General features: G+C 36.4%; 1 protein-coding gene across 1 annotated transcript in view; it reads left to right on the top strand.

The window, feature by feature from the left end:
• TES (testin LIM domain protein) overlaps positions 1-18,153 on the top strand; it is a 46,484-nt gene extending 28,331 nt beyond the window's left edge. The window contains exons 3-7 of the mRNA XM_045792798.2: positions 8,068-8,320; positions 9,207-9,542; positions 10,807-11,022; positions 11,440-11,598; positions 16,901-18,153. Coding sequence (XP_045648754.1) covers positions 8,068-8,320; positions 9,207-9,542; positions 10,807-11,022; positions 11,440-11,598; positions 16,901-17,089 — 1,153 coding nt within the window. The 3' untranslated portion in view covers positions 17,090-18,153. The remainder of the gene's footprint in view (positions 1-8,067; positions 8,321-9,206; positions 9,543-10,806; positions 11,023-11,439; positions 11,599-16,900) is intronic.
• Positions 18,154-18,590: the final 437 nt, after the last annotated feature.

Genomic DNA, 18,590 nt, shown 5'->3' with positions numbered 1-18,590 from the left:
TCCTTGGCACAGGGCCACCTCTGTCTTCAAAATCACTAACAGTGCTTAGAATCCTTTCTTTGCCTTAAATCTCTCCAACTTCCTCTTCTGTGCCCAGCCAGAGAAAATTTATGTTTTTAAAGTGCTCATGTGATTAGATTTGGCACACCTGGATAATCTCCCTTTGTCATACATAATAACATAATCATGGGGCTAACACCAGAGGGTGCAGGTCGGAGGGGCCATCTTAGAATTCTGCTGGAATGAAGCATGAGAGACTATGGACTCTGAGAAACAAACTGAGGGCTTCGGAGGGGAGGGGGGTGGGGGAATGGGATAGGCTGGTGATGGGTAGTAAGGACGGCACGTATTGCATGGTGCACTGGTGTTATACACAACTAATGAATCATCGAACTTTACATCAAAAACCAGGGATGTACTGTATGGTGACTAACATAATATAATAAAAAACATTAAAAAAAAAAAAGAATTCTGCTTACCTCAGCACTCTATGTCCCTGATTGTAACTAATCTTCATAACACCCTTTGAGGTAAGTGATAGTATTCCATTTTATATATGAGAAATCAAAGATTTAGGGAAGTTAAATGATTTACCAAAGACATGGCTTATAGATGGCAGAGCTGGAATTTGTACCCAAAGCTTGCCAAAACCCTCCTCATCACCACTTTCTACATGGCAGAACAGAACCTAGAACCCATGTTCACGCATTCATGATCAGTGAACTTTGGGGGCTGCATCAGACTGTCTTCTCTACAGTGTGGTGCTTTTGTGACATACACGTCTTTGTGGATAATGATGCTTTAACTGTGAGCACTCTCTTTCTTCACTGTATCAGTAATGGCAAGACTACAGAAAAATAAAAGGTTGAGGATGCCTGATACTTACTAAATAAGAGCTACTGTCTTCTGGGCACAGTTCCAAATAATATCTAGAGCTAACAAATATTTATGAGATGTTAAGACACAAACCCACGATTTTGAGTTTATAGTCAATCATTTCATACTGAAAGTATAGTAATATCATCAGAATAATAGTTATTCATCATATAAGTAATACAATTAGTTTTTTATCTTTGATAAATCCTTCTAATAAGACAGTAGCATTTTGTAAGAAAAGTGTTATTTGAATATAGCATACCTCTCTGTCCAGAGAATTTCTGATTGGTTTAGGGCTGGCTGAAAACTAAAAATTTCCCACCATAAATGGATTAATCCTTGTGTGGAATCCTGTAACAGAGGCCCACGCTTAAGTCCATATAAGTATATCCCTGTTATAAAACAGCAGCTTCCAACCCTTTTAAAATATGGTTTGTAGCAGTGCCATGACCATACCTTTAAATCACTGTGAATGCTGGCAGCATGTCAAAGCACTCCAGTTGCTACTACTTGCCTTGTAAAAATAATATTTTTTACAAAGGGTGATACAAAAATAATTTCCCTTTGGGGGGGATGAAAGATAGTTTCTTGACTGCTTTCAGCTTGAAACTATAAATCTATGTATTTTTCTGAGGCAGTGCTTTTGGTAAATTTTGATACATCCTCTCCTGGATTTAACTCAAGAAATCCAAAGTTGTAATGTAATGTAAAAATGTGAGTATACAGTTTCGATTTGTCATGCACTCTAACCTTTACATGTGTTAACACCCTAAACTTTTTGTACAAAAACTTTTTAGTACAAATAACCCTATTCCCCCCCAAAACTTAGAGCTTCCCAGTCTATCAGATTACATTTCCATCTTTTAAAAAAAAGTCATAAAAAAGACCCTTTAAAAAATAAACTTAATTCTGAATTCACTTCCCTTCTTTCTTCCCAATGTAACTTTTATTAACATCCTGTGGAGAATTTGAGAGGTGCTCTATAGGAAGGACAGGTTAGAAGATTTAGAGATTTGGCAACTGTGCTAAGTATGGCAACTAACTTATAACTACCTCAAAAACGGCTATCAAATTGGTATAGCTCATCTAAATGTAATAAACAAACTATTTGCATATATCATCAAAAGTTACTGGTGTAGCATCTGAGGAAAGCTATTAAACAAACCTTACAAACATAGCCCCAGCACATGGGTACTATGCTCACCCATGCCATTTTTGTTTTAGGTTAACATAAAATCAATTTTTTTAAAGTTCTTCATTTTCTTAAGAAGGACGGACTCTGGTTTATTTTAGGTTGAAATTAATTACATAATAAACATCCTACTTATTCTCATGCCTTTTCTTTGATACCAAGATTATGATATCCTTTTTTCCCCCGATTCCTCAACAAAATTTTCCTCTCAATAAACTTACTGGATATCTTCCTAATGACTTAAAAAGTTCTTAAAAGAGGGCGCCTGGGTGGCTCAGTCAGTTAAGTGTCAAACTCTTTATTTCGGCTCAGGTCATGATTTTGGGGTTGTGAGATGGAACCCCACATAGGGCTCCACACTCAGCACAGTTTGCTGGAGATTCTCTCTCCCTCTGTCCCTCCCCTGCTGACATGCTCGCTCTCTCTCTCTCAAATAAATATTTTTAAAAATAAAACTAAAATATAAATTTCTTAAAAGATATTCGTAAAAATAATTTTCCAACTTAATACGGGTGATTCAAATATAAAACACTGTACCCCCCAAATTATTTAAGACAATTTTTTTGAACTAGTTCATAGCATAGATTTCAGTAGTAAATAGCCTAGATTTCTCTAATGGATAGCTCTTGGCACCTGGCCCAGATTGTATAGGCTTCTTTCTTGAGCTGTGGTTTGTAGCTATCCCTTTTTATTTTAGAAATGGAGCTCTAAGGTAAGGGGATTCGAAGTGACGTGGTCACTCCAGTTGCTTAGTGATGGCAACTCGAACTGAAAGAACCCTTGCAGCCCTCGAGTCATACTCCTGCCAAGTGCTCTGTTACTGCTTGCCACCATGTTGCAGCGAGAATGCAGATGAGGTTTATGATGTATTTGTGATTTCAAAAGCTATCATGAATCAATCATGGGTTTTCCCCCACTTAGAAAACTGAAAACTTCTTTTTCCCTCATCACTGCTGATATTGGTAAATTGTTTTAACCTGATTTTACCTGCTTAATAAAGGTCTGTTAGGTGGGTGAAGGGGTAGATGGGGAAAATAGATATTCTCGGAATGTAAATCTTCCAAGAATAGCCAGGACAAGTCATAAGAAAAAGTATAGAGATGGCTATTATAACATTGGTTATACACCTTTTTATGTATAATACTTTCATAGTAAATAGAACTTATTTATTCTACAGCTTGTCATAGTTCTTGCTTTAGAAACCAGCAGACTTTATTTCACATACTTTTTTGTCTTTCATATTCTAAAATCTAACTCCCCTTATTTTATGGTGTACATGTTGTTCTGGCGAGAACTGGATAATTAACATGAACAAAGTCTATGTCCTTCAGCACATATCCTTGTAACTTTATTACTTCCTTCTTTAGTCAATCATTTGCTAATTATTAGGATGCAGGGCCTAGTTCACAGCCATGTAAGGATCTGTTTATCTATATCAAGAACTAAGTTCCCACCCCTAAAGAACTAAATTCTCCTCAGGAAGGTATGATTTTAAACTTGAGCCAAAAGCAATGTGATGGTTTTATGGATAATTATATTGTTTTTGTTAACTGAAGAACAAGAATGAAGAACATACTGTAGTAGAATAATATGCTCCTTTCCACTGGGTGGGAGTATGAGATAACCAGATGCAAGAGGCTTTTATAGCTGAACTAGAATATGCAAACTCTCCTGAACATTCTTACCAAATAAAGATTTCTTTTTTTTTTTTAAAGATTTTATTTATTTATTTGACAGAGAGAGACAGCCAGCGAGAGAGGGAACACAAGCAGGGGGAGTGGGAGAGGAAGAAGCAGGCTCATAGCGGAGGAGCCTGATGTGGGGCTCGATCCCATAACGCCGGGATCACGCCCTGAGCCGAAGGCAGATGCTTAACCGCTGTGCCACCCAGGCGCCCCAAAGATTTCTGACCAATGTGTGCACAAGGAAATGAGTTTGCTTCCTCACCTCCCATTTCTCTGACTCTCTCTCTCTCTCTCTCTCTCTCTCTGGGATTGCACGACTCAAACCTAATATTTTTAGTTTGCATACCTCACTTTAAGAAAACAAGACACAAAAATCGATAATTATTTAATAATTTGTTATTTGGCAAAGAGATTCATTTAAGAACTTTTAGTTTTTTCCTAATATAGCAATGTAGAGAAATCCAAATTTATTAATTTTAAATCCAGAAAACTTACTAAAGTCTTACTGTTAATACATTTTTATACAATCAGTCATAGTGTCTGTGATTAACAGCAGTTTAGATTCTTCCTTTCTGATGAATCCTTATAACTTCAATTTCTTTGATTTTTCTTACTTCTCTGATTACTACCCAGAGAACTGTATGAGTGAAGTGATGGCAAGGTTGCTTTCTTGCTAAAATAAATGCACTAAGTATAATGTATGTGGAGTATGGGCCTTTTCCCAGAAACCCTTCCTAAAATTCTGTTTAGTTTCCTTCTGGAGCTAAAACTACTAAGCAAAATGTAGTCAGAAGAGATGTTAAAATGTATTGAATGCTTTTTTCCCCCCTGCATCTTATAAGAAGCAAACATTTGTTTTATTAGTTTCTGATATTTTTATTTTCCTTCCACGTTCTTTAGGCTTATTCTTCATTTTTCCTAACTTCCTGAGTTGAACTTACTCTTGTCTTTTTAACTTGAGCATGTTAGCTATGCCTTTTCTCTTAAGCACCCCCTCGGTTGTGTTCTGCATTTCAGGAAGTAATAGTTTTGTTTTCTTTTTTCCTTAAAATGTTATTTGTTTTAATTTCTATTGTGATTGTTTCAATATTGGATTTTTTAGGAGTCTTTCAAAAGTACTTTCTAGCTACTTTTTTATTATTATTATGTTCAGTTAGCCAACATACAGTACATCATTAGTTTTTGATATAGGGTTCAGTGATTCATTAGTTGCATATAATACCCAGTGTTCATCACATCACGTGCCCTCCTTAATACCCATCACCCGGCTACCCCAACCCCCAACCACTCTCCCTTCTGTAACCCTCAGTTTGTTTCCTGGAGTCCAGAGTCTCTCATGGTTTGTCTCCCTCTCTGATTTCTTCCTTTTTTGCTGTTGATTTCTAACATAATTATATTCTGTTCAGATAATGTGGTTGATGGTGATTCCTTGGGCATTTCTTGAGACTTGGTCTATTAGTATACGTTCAGTTTCCTGAAGTGTTTCAATTGTTCACAAAAAGAAGTGTTCTGCACTCAGTGGATAGGATGTTTTTTATGTGTCTGCTTGATCAGGATTATTGTGTTATTCAAATCTTCATTTCTGATTTTTTAGTGTTACTATAATGAGTTTGTCTATTTATTTCTTAAAGTTCTGTTATTTTTGCTTATATATTTTGAAGTTAGGTCATTAAGCTATATTAATTTTAGACTTGTTACATCATAGAGGTGATTTTAAACTGTCACTATGCAGTGATTCTCTTTAATAGTTATTAAAGGAAAAAGCATTGAAGTCTAAAGTGTATGATATTAATATAGGTATCTAACTTACTTTTTGTTTGAATTTGCCTGATGTATCTTTTTGCATCCTTATGCTTTCATCCTTTCTTTGTCCTTAAATTTTAAGTGTCTCTTCTAAGTCGCATATAGTTCGATTTTGTTTATTATTCAACCTGAAATCCTTTATCTTTTAACTGGAGCATTGAGTCTATTTATTGTGACTATTGGTATATTTGGATTATGTTAACCATCTTAATTGTGCTTTCCACATGTCCTAATCTTCTAAGTTTCTTTTTTCTCCTCTTACTGCCTTCTGTTTAATTACTTGCATTTTATATCATCATTCCATTTTCTAAGTTTAGGAATTATATGTAATATTTCCTTCTTTAGTTATCCAGGTAGTTTAGTATGCATGCTTAACAACATCTAATGTTAATCTATATCTGCAGTATCTTCCTGAACAATGTAAGGATATTACAATGTTTTTTTAAACTCTCAGACTCTTCCCTTTGGTTTATATACTGTCATTGCCCTTCCAGCTTATGTTTTTAACACCACAAAGTCTCTCTACTTCTCTGTTTTCCTCAGTCACCTTTTCCAGCTTCTGCTTCTCTGCCAGATTCCTTCCTGAGTCCTCACCTTTTCCCTGTTATCTTGCCCAGGAGGTGAAAGTCATCTGTTCAATTTATATGCAAATGTGTCATTCCCTTACTCCCAAATTTATATTTTCTACGAGGCTACAGTTTTTAACACCAGATCTACACATCCTACAATCTCCGTGATATCTTTACACTGTTTTGTAGGCATTTCAAATTTTTCAATAGCTGAATTTTGGAGAACTTTGATCAGCCTTCCCCCCAGCTACCTCAGATCTGTTCTTCTATTTATTCTCTTAATAAGTTACGTTCCTTCTACCAGCTTATTCATCCTGGAAACCTGGGTTCATTTTTTTGACAGATTGGGCCTTCCCTTTACCATCACTATGTCCAAATCAACCACAAAGTTTAGTCAGTTTTACCTTTGAGGAATCTTAAATCTGTTATTATTTTTTCTATCTCCACTGTTAAATACTCTAGTCCAAGCTATAATACATCTTACCTAGACCACAGCAATAACCATCCAAAATATTAATTCCACTTGTGAAGTAGTAGTAGGATCCATGTTACTTTGCAAACTGGATGCACCACTGGCATGTTAATCGGTCTCCCTCCTTCCAATTATGTCTCCCTCTAATCCATTCACATATAATAGGTAGTACAGTTTTTGAGAATGATAGATCTAATTGTGTTACTCCATTACCTAAAAGCCTTCAGTGCCTCCCGCTTATTCTTATAGTAAACGCCAAATCCTTTAATGTATCCTACAAGTCCCTGCATGGTCTAATGCCTGCCCACCTCTCCAACCTTGTCATTCACCATTTATTTACCTCACTGCAGTCATGCCAGCCTTCTCTGATCATGGGACCTAAGGGCACAAGCTCTTTCCTAATTCAGGACCACCACAGATACTCTTTCTATCCAATGTTTGGAGGCTTTTCTTCTCCTTTCTTTACCCCATCTCAAGTATACACACACACATACTTCATACTTGTTTCATCATCCTTCAGATCTCATCTAAATGTTAGTTTCTTACGGAGTAATATTTTTATGGAGTCCTTTCCTTACCAGTTCCAAGTCAAAATTAGACCCTCTCAAAGTATCCTGTACTTTTCTTTCCTATCACAAATGCAATTATAGAGTGTATCAATCTAAATACATTGCTATAAGCTAAGCTAAGTACTATAACTATGTTAGCTAAGTACATTGCTTAGCACATGGACATTCGTACATGTTGCATGAAAGAATGCTTACCTGCTAGACCAGATTGGGGAAGGGGGGCAGTATCTTTCATTTAGTGGTATCTTTCATTTCATTTCTCTGAAAGTCCAGAGACTTTCATCTATCTGGTTTTTTATAATATGGAAGCACATAGTAGGTGGTCACTAAATGTTTGAAGAAATAAAGGGAAAGGAAAGAAAGAAAATAAACAGGAAATGAGAAAGGAAAGGAAAGGAAATTAGCGAGGGGACAGGAAAGGAAATGAGGAAAGCTAAAGCTGCATCTAGGATTATCGTCCTTGATTGGAAAAATTATGTCAACCTCCCTCTAACTTAGAAAAAACCCCAAAACAAAAAACTTAGGTAATGGCTATGAAATGTTATCATGCAATAAAATAAAATAAAATCTTGCTGTAATAGGGTTTTGGTGATTTTATTTACTTCTCGATTTGAGAAAATGAGGAATACCAGATGAGGTTTTGCTCACATATGCCCCCTTGAGCGTATACTTTTTAATCAAAATCTAACTTTTTAAAGTTTTATAATGTGAAGGTACATTTTTATGTTTCCTTGCTTAAATTTATGGATAGCTACTTAGAATACCACCACCCAATAGCTTGCCTTTCCATACCATTATATGAAATGTATATAAAAGTATTTTATAAACTATAAATGTATGAGTATACTTACTTATTGATTAGGTATAATTAGTTATTGCCAACTTATTTCCAAAATTATAGAAAAATATGTCGTAACTGCAAGTGTGGCCAAGAAGAACATGATGTCCTCTTGAGCAATGAAGAGGATCGAAAAGTGGGAAAACTTTTTGAAGACACCAAATATACCACCCTGATTGCAAAGCTAAAATCAGATGGAATTCCCATGTATAAACGCAATGTTATGATACTGACCAATCCAGTTGCTGCCAAGAAGAATGTCTCCATCAATACAGTTACCTATGAATGGGCTCCTCCTGTCCAGAATCAGGCATTGGTAAATAATAAGGGGATGGGCAGTCTCTTTGTTAAAGTTGGGGAGCTACTTATTTAGGGCAGTTCCTTTAATGACCTAATCAACCTCAAGTCTATTATTTTGGGGGGTTCCCGTTACTTTGACTTCCAACTCCCATCAGTTTTTGAAAGTAAAATTAGATACCTCATAGAATTTTCCTAACTACTGAGGTATGTTAACCTTTTTGAGGGAATGGTCCAACATTCTTAATAATTATATGAAAAACATGTTTTGTATCTATCTAGTAACTTCTAGCTTACTATTGACAAGATTTCTCTTAAGATAACAAAGAATATCTGAAAGAATAGAACTTCTGTCATTTTTTTAGAACTCCAAAAATGTAGAACTGTATACTTTACTATGTAAGGGGGAAAAAAGTAATTTTTTGTCAAACTCTTTTTACTGTTACAACTAAATACGACATTTGGAAGTCTTTTAAGAAGATCAGTTAAATCATTCAAGTGAATCTTGTGATAATATCTTTTTCTATATAATGATAAAAATGCTGCTGATTCATAGGCAATTCTAAACATTTAAACATGCCTTCTAAAAATTTGTGTTCTCTTGCAATTATACATTTATAGATATAGCACGGGTAAACATTAGTAACCAAAATCTTCTTATAAACTGAAAACAAAGGTTTAATTTCATGGAGAAAAAAATGTATTTATTTTTACTGAACTAAATCTATTTACAATACCTTTTTTGATGGTGTTAACATCTCAAGATATTTATGTTATAAAGTCTGTTTCAAATGGATAAAACCCCCTTCTTTCTTAAGTAACTTGCTTCTGATGTGTGTTATAAAATATTGCTTGTCTGATGGCCAGTGCATCTCCCAGGTAACAGTGGTCTCCTTCTGGTTCAGGCCAGGCAATACATGCAGATGCTGCCCAAGGAGAAGCAGCCAGTGGCAGGCTCAGAGGGGGCACAGTACCGAAAGAAGCAGCTGGCCAAGCAGCTCCCCGCACATGACCAGGACCCTTCAAAGTGCCATGAGTTGTCTCCCAAAGAGGTGAAGGAGATGGAACAGTTTGTGAAGAAATATAAGAGCGAAGCTCTGGGAGTAGGAGATGTCAAACTTCCCCGTGAGATGGATGCTCAAGGCCCCAACCGAATGTACATCCCTGGTGGGGACAGGAGCACCACAGCAGCCGTGGGGGCCATGGAGGACACATCGGCCGAACACAGAAGAACTCAGTATGTAAGTACAGACCTCATGGCATTGGCCCCATTGGTCTATTTTTACAGGTTCTTTCTCTTTCTTTGAACACTTTTGGGGGGGGGGGGGCTGTTCCTCTGTTTCCAAAAGGAGTAAGTGAAGGAAATAGTTTAGGTTTATTTTAGCGAATCATCATGTTTGAAACCTCTATCTAAAGCCAAGTTTCCTGATTATCTGTTGCCAAGGATAATTGTGAGTTTTATGAATGCATGGTAGGCAGCATCAGTGTCGTGCTAGAATAGCAACATACTCATCTAGAATATGTAAACAAAATTTTTGTGTTGTTTATCTTTTCCCTATAAACGAGAATAATATACGCTTCGGTTAATTCAGTTTTGCTCTGTGAGAACATGCCTAAAATTCATGATTTAAATTTATGTGGATATACAGTTGACCCTGAAAAACATGGGTTTGAACTGTCCAGGTCTACTTAAGGACAGATTTTTTTTTTGATACAGTATAGTATTAATATAAATGTATTTTCTCTTCCATATGATTTTCTTAATAATTTCTTTTTTCTAGCTTACTTTATTATTAGAATTCAGTATATAATACATATAACATACAAAATATGTGTTAACTATGTTGTTGGTGAGGCTTCAGATCAGTAGTAGACTATTAGTAGTTAAGTTTTGAGGAAGTAAAAGTCATACATAGATTTTTTTATTGTGTGTGGGGTCAGCACCCCTGACCCCTGTGTTGTTCAAGGGTCAACTATATAATCAAATCTTATTTTTTAAAAATCTCTCTTAGGGAAATTGAAGTCTTTTTTTGCCTTGAAAGTAAAAAGAGAATTGTGATACAGATGAAAAAAACATAAGAGCTAAACTTAGTGTGTGATACATTTCTCATAGATACAATTAGCACATTAACCAATAAGGCTTAGTTAATCCTGTTTAAAAAAAAGAGAGAGAAAAGGTACTAATAAGCTCTAAGGTAATGATTTTGAGAGAACCACTTAAAATTAGGGTGAAAATTGTTGTTGCCCTTTTTCTGTAAGTGACTTTAATTCAGGAAACAGTGCTCCATTACCAGCAGGGCACAAGAATTAGGTTTGAAGAGCCTGGAGAAAGCCAAGAAATTCCGTTTCCCAGAAATACTGACATCTTATTGTCTCTGTGGCCAAATTACTAATTTTAGTAGGAACTCTTTCTCTTGGAAGTTGTTTCTCTGAATTCCTACAACACTGATGATGAGAAATGCCAGTCTTACGATGACGTATTGTTTTGGACGGCTTCCCTTTCAGTCCTGCTACTGCTGCAAACAGAGTATGAAGGAAGGTGACCCAGCCATCTACGCTGAAAGGGCCGGCTATGATAAACTGTGGCACCCAGCTTGTTTCACCTGCAGTACCTGCCACGAACTCCTGGTTGACATGATTTATTTCTGGAAGAATGGGAAGCTGTACTGTGGCAGACATTACTGTGACAGTGAGAAACCACGATGTGCTGGCTGTGATGAGGTACGTTCTCTGCGGCTCCCGCAGGCAGGCTCCTTCTGGTGCCCCCATAGAGTCCTTACCATCCTCAACCAGGCCATCCTTAGCAGAAAGGCCACATGAATTAACCAAGCATCAGTCTCTTTATTTACATGCAGAGGAGTTGAGTGGAAAAACAACTTTTAACTTCAGTTATTTGGAGTGTCCGTGTTAACTGTGTTGACTAATGAAAAACTGTCCAGGAACCTAGAAGATTGATTTGGACTAAACTAAATAACAACCCGAGTTTAAGCATTAGATTATTTTCAGGCTTTGAGCCCAGGAAAGTGGGTTGATTTGTACTTGTGGATCTAAATCCCTTATTGGTCTACAGAACCTAGCTTTGTTGTTTGTAGCAAAAAGGAAAATACATGATTCATCTTATTTTTGCCCTCTTCCCAGCTGATATTCAGCAATGAGTACACCCAGGCAGAAAACCAAAATTGGCATTTGAAACACTTTTGCTGCTTTGACTGTGACAACATCCTCGCTGGGGAAATATACGTGATGGTCAATGACAAGCCCGTGTGCAAGCCCTGCTATGTGAAGAATCATGCTGTGGTAAGAAGCATCCTGGGGGTATGGTTGCCTTGACTTGCTTTAGGACTTGACACTATGCCTTTATTTAAACCAATGAGAAACAGAAAGGACTACGCTTAAGTAGGAAACCTGTGATTCCTACCATAGGGTGTTAAAATCCAGGTAATTCAAAAACAATAACATGCATTGACCGTGAGCCACCTCAAGATTTCTATCTGTACAGTTTACACTATAGATTTTAAGTGCTACTTAGTCATCAAATCCCCACTAAAAAAAAGTGCTTTAATGGGAATGAGAGTGATTGGTTCTCATCTAATCCATTTACATTAAGATTTTTAGGAGCTGTTTGTATTCTTTAGCTCTGAGTGTTTATGGTTTCTGTTCATATTCCTAGAGCCCCCCGCTGTGGCTTCATTTTTTTTTTAACCTGGAGATTGTACGATGCCTGTTTCTTAAACTCTCATCGAATTGACTATAACAAAATTTGACCTGTGTATTTAGATTTATTTGCATCAGCCAAACATTCAAATATTTAATGTGAGAGTATATTTTTTTCTTGACTCTACCCTGCTTACACAGAGCTGCTATTGCATGATGGCCAAGAGATAAGCAATCTAGATAAAGGGTAGATAAAGAAAGTTGACCATATATAGTAAAGATCTTAATCCAAGAGATATTAAAATGATAGACACTTACTTCTTTATAAGCAAGAAAATATGTACTAAAGTTCCCCAGAGCAATCACATAAAGCAGGCTCCTGGCTAAGGAATACAGTGACGTGTTTCTATTGTTCTAGGAGTGTGGTACTACAGGAAATAAGGTAACGAGTTTTTATGCCAGTGCCAGGTTTCAACCTTTATCCATTCCCTGAGTATAATTTGTCATTTTCTATCAATTCTGCCTCATCCGTAAATCTCATATCCTCACAGTTACAACTACTCTACTTCAGACCTTTATTTTTTGTCATTTGGATTATTATAGTGCCCTCAAATTTGGTCTCCCCACTTCCATTCTTCCTTTTGTCCAAAGCCACTTTCCATAATGATGGAAGATAATCTTTCTGAAATGCAAACCTAATCATTAAGCCTTTGCTTAACAGATCCAGCCCCTTCTTGCCTGTTCACCCTCTTCTACTAGTTACCCAACGCAAATTATATTTAACAAGTTACTTGTTTTCTAGTATGCACCGTTCTTGGTCTTCTACTCACTAACTCCTTTGTCTGATGCACCCTCCCATTCCCTGTTTTACCTGACTATGCCTATATGTTCCCCCAGACTCAGTGGAGGCTAACTTTTTTGGAATACCTTTTTTGATTTTTTTTGTCTCAAGCTCACCCCTTTTTCTCTGGCTAGGATGCCTCTCTGTGCTCCCATCGGGCACATCCATGTGTAAATAGTACCACCCCTCTGTCTCTTCCCCTGGACTATAAGCAGCTGGTGGATAGAGCTTTCCTTTTTATTTCCATGCTCTCAGTGTCTGCCCTTAGGAAATGTTCAAGTGACTTCTTTATCTTCTATTGCTTTGGGATCAACATGGGAAAAGGATAATGAATTATACCCGGGAAAAGGATAATGAATCACCATGTGACCTGGTACATTATTTAGCTAAAAACCGCTTCTCTGAATATTATTGCTACAGTTTCTTTAAAGGTAGATGGTTATCATAATGTGTATTTTATGGTAGGGCTGTGTGACCTTGTTCTCAAGGACTAGGATGCAAATTCCATGCAGGCAGGGAATTTTGTCTGCTTTGTTTTCTATTTCCAACACTAGAACAGCACAGTAGATACTTAATAAACACTTACAGAATAAAGCTTTAAACAGATGGAGTGGCTTTAGATAACTGTTACAAGCTTCTCTTCATTACATTGTAACTAACCAATAGAAAGGAATAACCAGAGATTTTATTAAAACAGAGAGAGAAAGTCTCTAAATTATTCAGCTTTATAATGTGGCATGATTTCTTTTAGAAAGTTTACTTTCTCAGTAAGATGTACTATTCTCCTTTGTATAAAATTAAAATGAACAACTCTCTCCATTGCCTGCACAAGTCAGCTAATGGCAAAAAGAGCTACCCATGCCACATACTAAATGATATAAAATTTTGAAGATTGTCTAGTTCAGGGCATCAGTCTGCTTAGATCTTTTAATCTTCAAACAAATTATTTGTAGACCTGACGGCAAGAACTCAACTCAAAACAGGGCATTTCTGTGGGGGAAAAAAATGCCTTAGAGGATAGTGGGAAATACACTTAGTTTGTCTCTGAATGGTCTCTGGAATTCTGGTCTCAAATGGCCACCCCCTGAATTCACATCTCTGAGACTTCACAGGAACCTCCTGCTAGAAAGCTGATTACAATAAGTGTTGTGAGTTTTTTCACGTTGTGTATACAAATAAACTAAAAGAGGGAGGAGAAATTGAAGGAAATCAGAACAAATTAAAATATTGGAAGTTTAAGAACCCAGAAAGAATCAAATGCCAGGCAGAAAGTGGTAAAGCACATCATCTCCCAGACCCTCAAGGAGGCCTAGGCAACTTTCAGATTTATAAAGAATTAGGGGCAGTAGGTTTTAGCTGGGACTGTCAGACTTTGGGATGAATGACAAATTATTATGAAACTACAAACCCTAAATTCCTATACCATTCAGTGTGTTCATTAGGGTTTTTTTTAACCTAAGCAATTTCCTTAATTTTACATATAATTGAATAATAGTCATCCTTTTTAAAAATTACAAATAAAAATATGAGTTTCAAAAGATATAAAAAGACCCACAAGTATTTTTAGAGGGCTGAGATAAAGAAGATAGGTCATGGTCTAAAAGCATGGTCTAAAAGCAATTTTTTCTAAAAAAAATTGGGAAATGCTTCTATTTTACACAAACAAATTTAAAATATTGAAAAATTAATATGAAACATAGTAAACTACAAAGGACAACATTCTAAATATAAATCTACAAAATATGAATATATGCAAAAGCAATTGCTTGCATGATACAGCTACAAATTAAGAGCACATTTGTAATTTAAACACCCATTTTTGTTGTTTTCAGGAATAGCCACGTATTGATCATGGAAAGAGAATATCTCCCTTGCTTCTCATTAAACACTAGGTTGACATGGGATTTAAGCAGCTATAATCTCTGTAACTAGAAGCCATGTAGCTCTAAAAAGTAGGGAAAATCAGGGCACCTGGGTGGCTCAGCTGGTTAACTGTCCAACACTTGATTTTGGCTCAGGTCATTATCTCAGGGTCCTGGGATCAAGCCCTGTGTCAGGCTCCATGCTGGGCACAGAGCCTGCTCAAGGTTCTCTCTCTCCCTCTCCCTCTGCCTCTCTCTTTCTTTCTCTCAAAAATAAATAAAATCTTAAAAGAAAAAAAAGCATAGAAAGTATATTGCACGTTTGAAGTGGATATTTGTAACAAGGCCTCACTTCACATCCTAAACCAGTTTTCCCACTGAACAGCAGCCACATTTGAAGGTCTTTTCAAGTAAGAAGGCTCAGGCTTAATGACCTACCCTCTTCTCTCAGGGATTCACATTAAGAAACCAAAAGTGCTGAAGCTTAGGCATTTTTATGTAATGCAGGACAATGTGTTGCTTTCTTTACTTGTTATAAAAAATACTCAAAAACTTTAGATAGTCACATTCATTCAGAAAATGCACAAACAAGAAGGCCTATGGACTATCTAGTGTTTTGGAAGTCTTGATAGGGTAGTTTTTTTTTTCTGCTAAAATATTGAGGGCTATTCATTTATTTTCTTAATATACATGTTCAGCTAAAGAAAATTATGTGTGTCTGTGGATGTGTGTGTGTGCCATATACTTATTTGTACACAACATACACTGAATTCCACAGAATATAAGTATTAATGTTTTACAATATTAGATTATACATAAATTATGACTTAGAACAGAAGCCAATTAACTATAAGTTATATTTTTAGTGCAAACTAATTATTCTCAAACACTGTCAGTATTTTAAATTGAGTCCTTAATTATTTTGAATATGATTTTCATTTCATACTGTCTAGAAATTAGTGATATTAATAATCTCATGTGTCAGAGGTAAGACTAGTAAAATTACCACTTCAAAGCTTTAATGAGTGAGGAAGAATCTTTTTTAGGACTATTTTTTAAAGAGCAGTATTAGGTTTACAACAAAATTGGGAGGAAGACACAGCAATTTCCCATATTACCCCTACACTTCTATATAACCTCACTCACTGTAACATCACTCACCTGAATGCTACATTTTTTTTTTACCAAGGATGAATCTACACTCACATATCATAATCACCCAAAGCCCGTAGTTCACCTTAGGGTTCATTCTCGGTGTTGTACATCCTGTGGGTTTGGACAAATGTATAGAATGGGCAAATGACATATACCCATCATTATAATATCGTAGAGAATATTTTCACTGCACTAAATGTCTGCTGTGCTCTACCGGTTCCTCTCTCCCACCTCCCTATCCCACCCCTGGCAACCACTAATCTTTGTATTTTCTCTATAGCTTTGCCTTTGCCAGAATGTCGTACAGTTGGAATCATACAGTATGTTGATTTTTAGATTGGCTTCTTTCTCTTAGCAATGTGCATTTAAAGTTCCTCCGTGTCTTTTCATGCTTTGGTAGCTCCTATCTTTTTCAGCACTGGTTAATATTCTATGGTCTGGATGTATCACAGCGTATTTATCGCTTTACCTACTGAAGGACATCTTGGTTGCTTCCAAATTTTGGCAATTATGAATAAAGATTCTATAAATATCAATGTGCAAGTTCTGTGGGCATACGTTTTCAACTCCTTTAGGTAAATACCAAGGAGGAGCACGATTTTGGATTGTATGATGAAAGTATGTTTAGTTTTCTAAGAAACTGCTAAACTGTCTCCCCAAGTGGCTGTACATTTTGCTTTCCCACCAATAATGAATGAGAGTTCCTGTTGTTTCACATCTTCACCAGCATTTGGTATTAAAGGAAAAATCATAAAACTTCTTTATAATTCACTAGAATGAAACTGCATTGAAACTCGCCATCAAGACTTTCTGCCTCGGACACCATGGGGATATCCTACAAGCACCAAATCACCTGTTTGGTCTTCATCTGTTATTTCTCATAGTGCTCAGCCTATAGACATCCATTAACAGTGGTTGGCCACTGTTAAAAGATTAACTAGAAGGTCACTCTCAGTTACATATTTTTGAGGTGGTCATTCTCAATTTGCCATCTGAAAGAAAGGTATTGTTTGTTCTAACATGAAAATATTACCATCACAGTTTGATCACTCATCCTCTTCTCTTATTTGTGTAATCAACTTAACAGGTATGTCAAGGATGCCACAATGCCATTGACCCTGAAGTGCAGCGGGTGACCTATAACAATTTCAGCTGGCATGCGTCCACAGAGTGCTTTTTGTGTTCATGCTGCAGCAAGTGTCTCATCGGGCAGAAGTTCATGCCAGTAGAAGGGATGGTTTTCTGTTCAGTGGAGTGTAAGAAGATGATGTCTTAAGAGGAAAGTACCAAGCAATATTGAGCCAGAGCTATCCTAAATGGTCTGCATTTCTACTCTTAAATGCAATTTGGAAAAATAAATGGAAAAAAAGAAACTGTAAAGGAAACCAGGAGATTTTGTTCAGTATCTTTCTTTGCTGTTTTTCCTTATCAATTTTTTTCATCTCAATTTTTAAAACCTGCTTTAAGCATTTGATCTTTAAAACAGTAAAGAATGTTATCTTTCCTTGGCTTTCCTCATGTAAAATCTTGGAGGTGGAAGCTTGAGTTTAATTAATCTTCATATGCCTATCCCCCTGTGCCAAACAAACAGTATATATGAACACTTAAAAATCAGTGTGCTGAGTGGGAAGGTGTGCATTGCTGGTTCTATATTCTTTTTCCCCTCTTGTGTAAAATGAAAGGAAATTAAACTTGCCCTAATGCCAAGGCTCTGCGTTTATTGCCTTATCTTATTCACTGAACTTTGTAGTGATAGTGAATTCTTTTGACAAAGAAAAGAGAAACGCAGCAGAGTACAGAGCTGTTATCATTCTAATGCCTTTGCATTTCCTCTTATTTAGGAAGAGGTGGCTTTATTGCATTTCTCTATCTTTTTTTTTTTTTTAACTTGCCCTACCTCTCAGCATTCTCTTTGTAAGCTGGTGACCTCTATCTGTGGCCTTAAATACTTTATTGTCACATGTGGCATCCACTTTTTACTTCTATAGATGATTTCTGACTTGGATATAAAAGCCAGGCCACTCATTTATGTTTTCAATCCAAAGAACATGTATACTTTTTGTACCCAAGAAACTATAACTTGTACTGATTGCGCTTGCCTACCATGGTTTGGATAGATTTTTTTGCATGAACCTATTCTTTTCTAATGGATACTGTCGTATGGTGCTTCTAAACCTGTTCAAGGGTATATATAGAATGTCTTCTTTGCCTGTACACTTCCATCCTTAGATACTTCTAATGTTTATTTTTCCCTATATACTTCCATATACACCTATGCACTATAAAAATGAAACTGAATGAATGATACGTATATTCAAAATAAAGTCTCTTTCACTTCAACATTTGTACCTTTATTCTTCATATCCTTTCCCTGAGAGAGCAAAAAAAAAAAAAAAAAAAAAATCCGTCTGCAGTTGAGCATTTATCACAGCAGGGGGCGCTGTCTCCACGAATAAAGCCTCAAACAAAAATAAAAGCTTTTTCTGGCAAGACAGGAAACTAAGCTTTTCGTTGTAATTAAGGGATACATTTTATGAAACTTTTTATTTTTTTTTTTTTTTTTTTTTTTTTTTTTTAGAGAGAGAGAAAGAGAGCACGTGAGCAGGGAGGGGCAGAGAGAGGAGAGAAAGAGAATCTCAAGCAGGCTCCACACAGCACAGAGCCCCACGCAGGGCTCAATCTCAAGACCGTTAAGATCATGACCTGAGCTGTAATCAAGAGTCAGATGCTTAACCAACTGAGCCATCAAGGTGCCCCTTTTATGACACTTTTAAATA

This window comes from Ursus americanus, chromosome 3, assembly GCF_024610735.1.
Source record: "Ursus americanus isolate L20-20 chromosome 3, mUrsAme1.1.p, whole genome shotgun sequence".
Classification (NCBI taxonomy): Eukaryota; Metazoa; Chordata; class Mammalia; order Carnivora; family Ursidae; genus Ursus; species Ursus americanus.
The sequence above is the reverse complement of the archived record's forward strand: the minus strand, read 5'-3'. Positions and strand labels throughout refer to the sequence as shown.